Source organism: Mustela nigripes, chromosome 2, assembly GCF_022355385.1.
Source record: "Mustela nigripes isolate SB6536 chromosome 2, MUSNIG.SB6536, whole genome shotgun sequence".
NCBI classification, from domain to species: domain Eukaryota; kingdom Metazoa; phylum Chordata; class Mammalia; order Carnivora; family Mustelidae; genus Mustela; species Mustela nigripes.
In genome coordinates, this window is record NC_081558.1 from 102,395,358 (window position 1) to 102,408,109 (window position 12,752).

A 12,752-nucleotide genomic window follows, 5' to 3' on the forward strand; every position below is an offset into this window, starting at 1 on the left:
TACAAACGTAGTGATCCGAAGGTGCACCCAAATGTTTATAGCAGCAATGTCCACAATAGCCAAACTATGGAAAGAACCTAGATGTCCATCAACAGATGAATGAATAAAGAAGATGTGTATATATACACAATGGAATACTATGCAGCCATCAAAAGAAATGAAATCTTGCCATTTGCGACAACATGGATGGAGCTAGAGCATATCATGCTTAGCGAAATAAGTCAAGCGGAGAAGGACAACTATCATATGATCTCCCTGATATGAGGAAGTGGTGATGCAACATGGGGGCTTTAGGGGATAGGAGAAGAATAAATGAAACAAGATGGGATTGGGAGGGAGACAAACCATAAGTGACTCTTAATCTCACAAAACAAACTGAGGATTGCTGGGGGGAGGGAGATTGAGAGAAGGGGGGTGGGGTTATGGATATTGGGGAGGGTATGTGCTTTGGTGAGTGCTGTGAAGTGTGTAAACCTGGCGATTCACAGACCTGTACCCCTGGGGATAAAAATATATGTTCATAAAAAATTAAAAATTTAAAATAAAAAAAAAGATTTTATTTATTTATTTGACACAGAGAGAGAGAGATCAAAAGTAGGCAGAGAGGCAGGCGGAGAGAAAAGGAGAAGCAGGCTCCTTGCTGAGCAGAGAGCCAGACATGGGGCTTGATCCCAGAACCCTGAGATCATGACCTGAACTAAAGGTAGAGGCTTAACCCACTGAGCCACCCAGGCGCCCCGACATTCCTTAGATTTTTAAAAGTGTTCGATTTTGCCTTGTTCAGCTACTAGAGATTGACAGAAGTTCTCTACAATAGTTTAGTATAAAAAAGTCCTGTGCCATCATTTTCTTCTTTTTTTTTTTTTTTAAGATTTTATTTATTTATTTGACAGACAGAGATCACAAGTAGGCAGAGAGGCAGGCAGAGAGAGAGAGGGGAGGAAGCAGGCTCCCCGCTGAGCAGAGAGCCCGATGCGGGACTCGATCCCAGCACCCTGAGATCATGACCTGAGCCGAAGGCAGCGGCCTAACCCACTGAGCCACCCAGGCGCCCCCATCATTTTCTTCATATTAGTTTCAAAGTGGGTATGCTGATTCTTCAGGAGACCTTTTTTTTTTTTTTTTTTTTTTAAAGATTTTCTTTTTAAGTAATCTCTATACCCAACATACCCAACATGGGGCTTGAACTCACAACCCTGAGATCAAGAATCACATGCTCCTCTGACTGAGCCATCCAGGCACCCCAAAGAGGCTTTTTTAAAAATGGTGTTAAGAGGGCACCTGGGTGGCTTAATTATTAAGCATCTGCCTTCCGCTCAGATTGTGATCCCAGGGTCCTGGGATTGAGGCTCACATCAGGCTCCCTGCTTGGTGGGAGGCCTGCTTCTCCCTCTCCTACTCCCCCTGCTTTTGTTTCCTCTCTCTCTCTGTCAAATAAACAAATAAATAAATAAATAATCTTTTAAAAATAAATAAAATTAAAAAGGTATTAAGAAATAAATGTTAACTGAGTACATTTAAGAATCTTACTGGCTTTATTCAAATGATTCATGAACTGGGCAGCATCTTACTAAGAGGTAAAATGGAGCTTTGAAGAGCCATACAGAATACAAGACTTACAAGGCAGAAGGGGCAGGACAATGAAGTTAATAGCAAAGAGCAGATTGGTTGCAGCGAAGTCACCTTCCTCTAGGGGAAGACAGGGTCTAACAAGCAGATTACCTCAGTAGTGCTGACCAGGTAATTCTATTAAGACTCTGCAGTCCTGAGAGAGAGTGAAGTTGTACGTAGGTTAGGTATTTTGGCTTTGGTGACATGGGCTAAGCATAAGTCAACACTATGTTAGATTCCATTTTGGGCTTGCTGTCTCTTTTTTAACAGTGGGGAGATACACAAAAGGGATATATTATTTGCTTTCAGCTTTTAATTTAAAGTTTCGTTCTCTTGAAAGATCTAATATAGTAGTATTCATTATCACTTCTTTTGTAGATTAATCTTTGATACTCTGTTTAAATACAGACAAACCTGGGGCACTTGGGTGGTTCAGTCAGTTAAGTGGCTGCCTTCGGCTCAGGTCATGATCTCAGGGTCGTGGGATTGAGCCCCACATCAGGCTTCTTGCTCAGTGGGGAGCCTGCTTCTCCCTCTGCCTGCTGCTCCCCGTTTGTGTTTGTTCTCCCCACCCTCCACCTCTGTGTCAAATAATGAATGAATGAGAGAAATTGTAAACAAAAAAAGAAAAAAAATTAAAACAAAAAACCAACCCCCCCAAAAAACCCTCCTTGAACTCTAAAATTCTCATAAGAACTTAGATATTATTAAAATTATTTTTTTAATTTAATTTTTCTGAATATGCAGATTGCCTGATGGGCAGCCTTTGAGTTCAACAGAGAAAACCTTTCCAAGTACTTTATAAACTTTTATAAATCGAATAATTTAAACAGGTAGATATAATGCATCTGAGATTTCAACACTAAGAATATAGACAAAATGTCGTATAACTTCCCATTAAAACCACAAATCTGTTTTCCATTTTAAACTGGAATCATGAGGGGCGCCTGGGTGGCTCAGTCGTTAAACGTCTGCCTTGGGTTTAGGACAAGATCCTAGGGTCCTGGGATTGGGCCCCAAATTGGGCTCCCTGCTCAACAGAAAGCCTGCTTCTCTCTTTCCCTCTCCCCCTGTTTATATTTCCTCTCTTCCTTTCTCTCTCTGTGTCAAATAAATAAATAAATAGATAAATATGAATTTAAAAATAAATATAAATAAAAAATAAATTGGAATCATGAGGCTAGTCTGTTGGATTCTCTTTTATGTAAAATTCTCATCATCACCAGAAGGTTTAAACCTAAACACATATAGATGATTTTTAACAAAAAAGTATTAGTTTCAAGGATATAATTTGCCTTCATTACTTTTACATTTAATTCTGAACCTTCATTGGATTAAAAGGATACTTACTTAAGGTAGTTGTTCTCAAAGTGTAGTCCCCAGACCAGCAGCATCAGCATTACCTAGGAATTTATTAGAGATACAAAATTCTGAAATCTAACCCACCCCTACGAAATCAGAAACTAGAGGTGAGGCCCAGCAATCTGTGTGTTTTTTGTTTTGTTTTGTTTTTGAGTAAACAATTGTGTGTGTGTGTGTGTGTGTGTGTGTGTTTTAATAAGCCCTCTGGATTCTGATACACGTGAAGTTTGAGAATCACTGTTCTAGAAATAGCTGCAACAAGCTCTTTTTATTGACATCTTATGCTGCAGAGTTCTAAAAACAAATGTGCATTAGGATCTTCTGGATTGCTGAGCTCTACCCTCAGTTTCTTCATTAGGAGGTCTGAGGTGGAGCCTGAAAATTTGCATTTTAGCAAGTTCCCAGGTGATGCTGATACTGCTGATCTGCTGATCACAACCTGAGAACCTCAACTAACGGAAGTATTTTCATCTCAAGTGAGTCAGAGTTAGAGTGAACAGTTTAAGACCACAAGATGCTTACTCTTTCAGTTGAGCTGATCCTAATTTATAAGTCAGAAATTTCAGTGCTAGAAATATTCATTTTAAAGCCTTTTAGTAGTTGTTATGACAGCAGGAGTCTGCAAATCCACGTCCTTAGAGGGTGTTAATTTTGTAAGCCATATCCCTTGAGAACAAGGTAATGTTAACCTCATTCTTTCTTAGCCTCTTTCAGTTTTATCACAAGATTTGGAGAGATTTGTCAGGTTGCTTTTCCACTTGCTTAGATTCAGGTGATCTATTTATTTACTGTCCCAGTTCTGACTATAGAACACCGTTGTTCCAAGAAAATCTGGAATAGAATCTTCTGTGAATCATGTAATGTGTTTTCTATAGAAGAAACTTTCCCTCACTTTTTGGTCTATCTTACATACAAGGGTTTTTTAAATTTCCAGTTTCTTTTGAAGTTAAATCTGCACAGCTTAATATAATCTGGGTGCTTGTATTTGATGTCTCTTCTAGGTTCACTTCTTCAACAGCTTTTTTCACAGACAGCTGGTAACCAAAGGATATAATGGAGTAAAAAGATGGACTAAAAAGGTATTCCCTTTATTTCTTTTTTATTCTAAATTTGAAATGCAGAGAAGCCATTTTGAGTAGAAGGGTAAGAACTTTAATGTCAATATGATATTAATTAGAAAGACTCTTAAAAAAAAATCTTTAGGGGCGCCTGGATTGCTCAGTGGGTTAAAGCCTCTGCTTTCGGCTCAGGTCATGATCCTAGGGTCCTGGGATTGAGCCCTGCATCGGGCTCTCTGCTCAGCAGGGAGCCTGCTTCCTCCTCTCTGTCTGTCTGCCTCTCTGCCTACTTGTGATCTCTGTCTGTCAAATAAATAAATAAAATCTTTAAAAAAAAAAAAAGAAAAAAAGCAAGAGAAGTCAGAATACTTGGCTCAAAGGACAGGCTGGCTCTTTTGTTAAGGAGGGGCTAATGCAGTTGTTGACTTGAAGTTGAAGCCAGTGCTCATTGACCATTCTGAAAATCCCAGGGCCTTTAAGAATTATGCTGAATCTACTCTCTCTCTCTGTGTTCTCTAAATGGAAAAATCCTTGCTGACAGCACATCCATTTTCAACACGGTTTACTGAATATTTTAAGCCCACTGTTGAGAACTATTGCTCAGAAAGATGTCTTTCAAAATAAGACTGCTCATTGACAACACATCTGATTACCTTAGGGTTCTGATGGAGATGTCTAACAAGGTTAACGTTGTATTCATGCCTGCATAAACTCCATTCTGCAGCCCATGGACTGAGGAGTAATTTCAACTTTCAAGTCATATTATTTAAGAAATACATTTCATAAGACTATACCTGCCATAGATTCCTTGGTTGGATCTGGTCATAGTTAATAGAAAATCCAGAAAGGATTCATCATTCTAGATGCCGTTAACATTTGTGATTCATGGGAAGAGGTCAAAATAGAAACATAAACAGGAGTTTGGAGCATGTTTATTCCAGCTCTCTTGGACTACTTTGAGGGGTTCAAGATATTAGAGGAAGAACTGACCACAGATATGTGGGAAATAGTAAGGGAACTAGAATTAGAAGTGGAGCCTGAATGGGGCACTGGGTGCTGCAGTCGGTAAAGCATCCAGCTCTTGATTTCGGCCCAGGTCATGGTCTCAGGGTCATGCGATTGAGCCCTGCATCTGCCTTTGTGCTCAGCGCAGTCTGTTTTGAGACTCTCTGCCTCTACACCTTCCCCGACTTGCACTCTCTCTTTCTCTCAAATAAACTCTTAAAAAAAAAAAAAAAAATGGAGCCCGAAGATATGACTGAATTGCTGGAATCTCATGACAAAACTTGAACAGTTGAGGATTTTTTTTTTTTTAATTTTAATTTTTAAAAAGATTTTATTTGAAAGAGAGTGAACATAAGCAGGGCGGGGGGTGGGGCAGACACACCACTGAGCAGGGAGCCCAATGCGGGGCTTGATCCTATGTGACCTGAGCCGAAGGCAGACACTTAATCAACTGAGCCACCCAGGTGCCCTGAGGAATTGCTTCTTATAGATGAGCAAAGAAAATGGTTTCTTGAGATGAAATCTACTTTTGGTGAAGATGCTGTGACAATTGCTGAAATGACAACAAAGGATTTACAGTATTACGTAAACCTGATTGATAAAGAAGTTCTGTGGGTAAATGCTGTCAAGTAGTATTATATGCTACAGAGGAATTGTTTGTGAAAGGAAGAGTCTATCGATTGTAAACTTCACTGTTATCCGATTTTAAGAAATTGCCACAGCCACCCAATCTTCAGTACACTACCTTCTTGATCAGTCAGGAGCCATCAACATTGAGGCAAGACCCTCCCCAGTAAAAAGATCATGGTTCACTGAGAGTGAGTTAGCATTGATGATGGCTGGCATTTTTAGCAGTATTTTTAAATTAAGGTATGTTTATTGTTTAAGATATGTTTTTGTTTTTTAATTAAGGTATGTTTATTTTATGCTGTGTACTTAATTGACTACAGTTTGTGTAAATAAGTTTTATATGTACTGGGAAACCAAAATCATTTGACTCACTTAATTTCAGTGGTCTGGAACTGAACCCACAATATCTCTGTGGTGTATATGACAAATAAATGTAAAATGAACAAGAAAGGTTGAAAACAAAGCGACAGTTAAAGAGGTACTAGACAAATGTAAACTGAGATAAAGTGGTAGCCAAAAAGGAGGAATGGCAGTATTAGGAGCAGATGAGGTAGATATTAGGGTAAAAAGTAAATTATGTGATAAGATTTCAATATATAGAAATCTAACAAAATTACAGAAGGAGATCTTGATAAAATAGTGATAGCAGGAGACTTCTTGTAGTTGGATAGAGCAGGCTGACATAAAACAAAATCATAAAATAATAATACAACCAGTACTACATTTAGTTTAATAACTCTATACTAAATTTTGTAAAAACTGATCATGCATTTATTTGGCCACATAGAAAATTATTACCTATGTTATTCTTTGGTCACAGTTCAGTAAAAAATAAGTAAAGGTGGCCAAAAAAATCTAACAATCTAAAAATTTTACAGATATGCATATAACTGCATATGAAACACTTGGATCTAAAAATTTTTAAAAGAAATTATATACCAGTTGTCTAAAAAGGGATGGAAAGGGGAAACATCTTACCAAGCACTGTGGAACACAATGAAGGCTGGTTTGAGAAGAAAGTTAATGGCCATAAATGCCTTTATCACTAAAGGAAAAAATGAAAAATAGAAGAATTAAGTACTCATTAAATTAGATTATATGAAGATAAATTACAGAATGACCAAGGATTTGAATGCAACAAAAATAAATAAAACCATGAAAATACTAAGAAAAGTACTAAGAAAGTCCTTACAAGAACTTGCTAAAAATAATCTCAGGGTAGCTAAGTCTGTTCTCTGTACAACTTAAAAGTTTACAAAAGAAATATGAATTAATTCAGTTACATAACAAGAAAAAATAACTATTTAAAACAGGAGCAGTGTAGGGGACACCTGGGTGGCTCAGTTGATTAAGCATCCCACTCTTGATTTCAGCTCAGGTCATGATCTCAGCATTGAGATCAAGTCCTGTGGTCAGGCTCTGCTGGGAATGGAGCTTGCTTAAGGTTCTCTCCCTCTGTCATTTCCTGCACCCTCCCCACTCCCCAGCATGAGAACACTCCAGCTCTCTCTCAAAAAAAAGGAGCAATTGTAAAAAGACAAACTAGGAGGGGTACCTGGGTGGCTTGGTTCTTAAGCGACTGCCTTCAGCTCAGGTCATGATCCCAGGGTCCTGGGATCGAGCCCCATATTGAGCTCCCTGCTCAGCAGGAAGCCTGCTTCTCCCTCTTCCATTCCCCCTGCTTGTGTTCCCTCTCTCACTGTCTCTCTCTGGCAAATAAATAAATAAAATCTTTTAAAAAAAAAAAGACAGACGGGGGGGGGGGGGAATTGCCATTAATGTCACAGAACTAATTTTCTTAATGCAGAAAGGATTTATATAAATGGATAAGACAAAGACTTCACCAACTAAATAGAAAAATGGGTGGGTGATACAAATGAAAAGATTTGTGGTAAAGAAAGGGTTATTACTGTTGTGGATATAAATCCTTTGTCAGGTCTAGGTTTTGTGATTTCAGTCTGTGGCTTTTCTACTTATTTTAACTGTGTGTTTTGGTAAAAACTTTAATTTTGAGGATTTCTCCATATGGATATCTCGTTGTTCCAATGTCATTTGCTTGAAAAGACTTCTCTTTCCTAGTTTAATTGTGTTGGCACCATTGTAGAAAGTCAACTGACCACATACGTACGGGTCTGTTTTTGCACTTTATGCTCATTTCCATTGACCTTTGTTCTTAATGTTAATACCACAGTTTTGATTACTGTATCTTATAGTACATCTTGAAATCAGTGTAAGATGGCTAGATTTATTTCCAGACTTTTTTGGGAATTCTAGGTCTTTTGCATTTTCATACAAATTTTAGAATTAGCTTGTCAGTCTGTTTTTTTAAAGAAAATCTGTTGGATTTTGATAAGGATTGTGTTTATATGTTCGTTTGGGGAGAATAGACATTTTAGCAATATTAAGTCTTCCAGTCCATGTATGTGGTATATGTTCCTTTCATTTTGGCTCTTCATTTTTCTCAGCAGTATTTTGTAATTCTTAGTATGCCGGTCTTGCACATATTTTTAAAAAACACAACCCTGGTGTGCCTGGGTGGCTCAGTTGGTTAGGCAACTGTGTTTGGCTTGGGTCATGATCCTGGAATCCCAGGATCAAGTCCACATCAGGCTCCCTACTTGGTAAGGAGTCTGCTTCTCCCTCTGATCTCCCCTCTCGTGCTCTCTCTCATTCTCTGGTGGCTCAGTTGGTTGAGCCTCTGCCTTCGACTCAGGTCATGATCTCAGGGTTCTGGGGTCAAGCACCACGTCGGGCTCTCAGTGGGGAGCCTGCTTCCCCCTTTGTCTTCCTACCTCTCTGCCTACTTGTGATCTCTGTTAAATAAATAAATAAAATCTTTAAAAAAAAAAAAACCCTAAGGATTTCATATTTCTGAAACTTCTGAAATTTTTAAAACGTTACCTTCCAGTTGTTCGGTGTGAATTGACCTCATAGCCATCGACCTTACTGGAATCACTGGTTGTAGGAGCTTTTTTGCTTTTTTTAAAGATTTATTTATTTATTTTGGAGTGAGTGAGTGAGAGAGAGCGCATGTGTACATGTTGGGGGAGAGGCAGACAGAGAAGGAGAAAGAGCAATTCTCAAGCCGGACTCTGCTGAGGACAGAGCCCAAAGCAGGGTTTAGTCCCACAACCACAGGATCATGACCTGAGCTGAAATCAGGAGTCAGCCAGTTAGCCATCTGAGCCACCCAGGCACTCCTCCTCTAGGAGCTTTTTTGTAGATTGTCAGATTTTCATAATCATGTCTGTAAGTAGTGTTTTATTTCTTCCATTCTAAACTGTGTGCTATTTTTTCTTGCCTCACTGCACTGGCTGGGACTTCTGTTAGAATGTCTTTGCCTTGTTCTCAATCTTAGGAGAAAAGCATTCAGTCTTTCCCTACTATTTATGATGTCAATCAGAGGGTTGCTGCTTCTGTTGTTTTTAAGATTCATTTATTTATTTTAGAGAGCACACATGAGTGGGAGAAGGGGCAGAGGGCGAGAATCCCCACTAAGTGCAGAGCCCAGAGCAGGGCTCAGTCCCATGACCCATGAAATAATGACCTGAGCGGAAACCAAGAGTCAGAGACTCAACTGACTGAGCCACCCGGATACCTGTGTGGGATTTTTTGTAGCTATTCTTCATCAGGTTAAGTAAGTTTTGCTCCTATTCGTAGTTTGCTGAGAGTTTTTAATCCTAAATGGATGTTGAGTTTTATCAAATGCTTTTCCTGCATCTAAGGAGAGTTTCCTATGCTTTTTCATCTTTATTCCTTAAATGGAATCCAGAGGGATGGAACAACACCAATCTTGAGACATTAACAGTCTCAGGGCCACATGATGGCTCTGGAAGTTTCAGCTTGATCATGACGTAAGTTTGCTTCTGTTTACAGAGGATGGGTTAATAAAGCAGATCACATGATAGGACTATATTCTTCACCTGGGAGGGACAGTGAAGTTTCTTTGTACTCCTTTTACAGGGAGGACAACAAATTGGGATCAATAGTATAATCTTCCACACATATCATTCTTAATTGTATGTATAAAGTGTGTGTTGGGGGCAAGTGCCTGGGTGGTTTAGTCATTTAAGTGTACGACTCCTGGTTTTAGTTCAGGTCATGATCTCTGGGTCATGAGGTTGAACCCTGCACTGGGATCTGCGCTTGGCACAGAGTTTGCTTGAGATTCTCCCCCTCTCTCTGCCTCTCACCCCACTCATGTTCTCTCAGAATCTCTGAGAGGAAAAAAAAAAAGGTGTGACAAAACGTATTAAAAAGAAAAATAATCTGGAAAGATACACACTGAAGTGTATTTTTTTCTGTATTTATTTCAAAATTTTTAAATTAAAAAGTTTCCTTTTGAGAAGAATATAAAATTTGATCTCATTTAATATTGTATTTTAGATGTGAGTCCTTGTTTTAGATATTCAAAATTTATGCATTGGGAAGAACCAGCTGTCGTCGTATTTTTCTGTCCACCCCACTTCTCAGGTTAATAGATGCGAAAATTGGAAAAGTAGAACTGCTAAAGTGCTTTGCTCCAAGATCTTGTTGACTAGTAGAGGATTCATCTAGAGGCAGGACATTACCTGAATATCAGAAAGCAAGGAAGGCTTGAGAAATACCTTGTAAGAATCTGATGTAGTTGAAAATAGCCTTGTGATTGTTTTAAACCATGGAATCAATTTAAAAAAAAAAACCACCTCTCAAAAAATATCTGAAAAAAGAAACTCATTGACTTTTTTACAGGTGTTTATTGAGCACCTACTACTTTATCAACCAATCCACAACTGGGGTTTTAAATGGAAGAGTAAATATTTCTAAATTGTAAAGGATGTGTAAATAATTATTAAGGCTATTTTTCTCAATTTTGATATCTGGGAGACCTGAGGGTAGTGATAATGGTGATAGTTAAGAGTCACTGGCTACATGTAATGTGTGAAAGCAGTTTTACACATCTTACATGTATTATCACTCTCAACAGCTTCATAAGGTAGATATTGTTATCTGTAATTTATAGTTGAAGAAATCAAGGAAAAAGAAGCTACAAAAATTGCCAAAGTCATCTTGCCAGTAGGTGGAGGAGGTGTAATTAACCAGACTTAACTTCCAAACCCATGATCATAACTATGATATGGAGTCTATAAATAAAGAAGGCTTATAGTCTGCTGTTTTCTTTTTTTTTTTTTTTAAAGATTTATTTATTTGACAGAGAGAAATCACAAGTAGACAGAGAGGCAGCCAGAGGGGGGGGGGGGAAGCAGGCTCCCTGCTGAGCAGAGAGCCCGATGCGGGACTCGATCCCAGGATCCTGAGATCATGACCCGAGCCGAAGGCAGCGGCTTAATCCACTGAGCCACCCAGGCGCCCTAGTCTGCTGTTTTCTAATACCATGATTCCTAAGTAAGAATTGAGTCAAAGTCAAATGTGTACACAAGAAAATTAAGCATATAAAAGTAAGAGGCTAAGCAAGGTTAACTACTTGAAAAGGTGTATGCACAGGTGTGTCAGGTTAAATGTGAAGTGGTGCTTTCTAGATCTTCAGTTTTCTTATTGTCTATTATGGCTTAGTAGTTACAAGCATGGGCCTTTAGATTCCAACCTGGGTTCAAATTTTGGCTTCACCACTTTCTGCTTTTATGGCCATGGGCAGGTCAAAAGTCAGTAAATGGAAGCTGCTGCCATTGTTCTTTTGAATAGTCTGTGGTGATGGCTGCATTTCTTTCTCTTCCTTTTTTCTTTTTAATCAGGTGGATTTGTTTAAAAAGAGTCTTCTGTTGATCCCTATTCACCTGGAAGTCCACTGGTCTCTCATTACCGTGACACTCTCTAATCGAATTATTTCATTTTATGATTCCCAAGGCATTCATTTTAAGTTTTGTGTAGAGGTAAGTTAATATACTGCTTGTATTTTCTCATTCATCTTGTGATCAAACAGTATCTTAGAACAGCAAAAGTCAGTCTGATAGAGCATCAGTTTCTGTCATACAGACTTTCAAAAATGTTGGGAGAGAAAAGGACTACTGCAAGAGGAATCCCAGATTGGGGGGGAAGTAGAGGTAGCTATCTGTGCTCTGGATCCCCCTTCTGAGATACATGCCCTATTTAGATTTTGTCAGATATTTTCCTGCCTTCCCATAAAGCTACATTTTGTATGTGGACAGAAATCATTTTCTTTGTTTCTCTTAGAGCTGTAATGGACATGTAGCTTCAAAATAACTCATGCAGAATGAGTTATAATCAAGAGAATCAGCTGGCAAAATAAGAGAGCTCAACTAACAGAAGTTCAACAGGATGGTAGGAGGCAAAGCAAGAAAAAAATCAATAGGTTCCCTGATTTTCTCTCACTAAGAAGGATGAGTTAGGAAATTCAACTAAAAACAAGATTCCATTTTCAAAAGCAACAATGATGTAAATTGCCCAGAAGTATACCCTAGCAAAAGTTATGGAAGTTGTTGAAGATGAAAACTCTATATTTAAAGGAACTCTGGACAGTGGAAAGACAGGAAGACTCAGTATGAGAAAGAGATCAATTATCCTCAAATTAATATATACCCATTTGTCATAATCAGTTTCCCAAGAGGATTTTGAATGAAACCGGATAAGCTTATCCTAAAACCCATATAGCAGAATTCATAGCATGAACAATGGGGAAGGAATCCTTGGTCTACTACATATCAAACCATAACACACAGTTAATAAATAAAACTGTACTTATATTGGCTTAGGAATAGACAAGTAAATTGGTAGAACAGCACAGAGAATCCAGAAATTTCTCATGTATATGAAGAACCTGGTATATGATAAAATTGGGAAAAGACAGGCTATTCAGTATATGCTGTTGTGAAAAGCAGTTGTCTATTTGGAAAAGTAAAATACAGCTCCTTCACACTGTTTGTATAAACAAATTCCACATAAAACAGTGACCTAAATATAAAACACAAAACTGTAAAAGAATAAAATACAGTAAATATCAAGTTCTTGGATTAGGGAAGGATTCTTACATAGAACCATAAAAGCAAAAAAAAGACATAAAAGAACAGACTGATAAACTGGGCCATAATTTAAAACTTATGTATGTCATAAAGTTTACAGATAAGGGTA

At 38.3% G+C, this 12,752-nt stretch overlaps 1 protein-coding gene and 1 pseudogene across 4 annotated transcripts in view; one reads left to right on the forward strand and one right to left on the reverse strand.

Moving 5' to 3' along the window:
* The window catches only part of LOC132011909 (small ribosomal subunit protein eS24-like), a 14,139-nt pseudogene extending 6,787 nt beyond the window's left edge, over positions 1 to 7,352 (reverse strand).
* The window catches only part of SENP5 (SUMO specific peptidase 5), a 58,808-nt gene that overhangs the window by 37,192 nt on the left and 8,864 nt on the right, over positions 1 to 12,752 (forward strand). For all 4 annotated transcript variants that reach the window (XM_059391217.1, XM_059391215.1, XM_059391219.1 and 1 more), the window contains exons 6-7: positions 3,975 to 4,052; positions 11,399 to 11,536. In XM_059391217.1, coding sequence (XP_059247200.1) covers positions 3,975 to 4,052; positions 11,399 to 11,536 — 216 coding nt within the window. The remainder of the gene's footprint in view (positions 1 to 3,974; positions 4,053 to 11,398; positions 11,537 to 12,752) is intronic.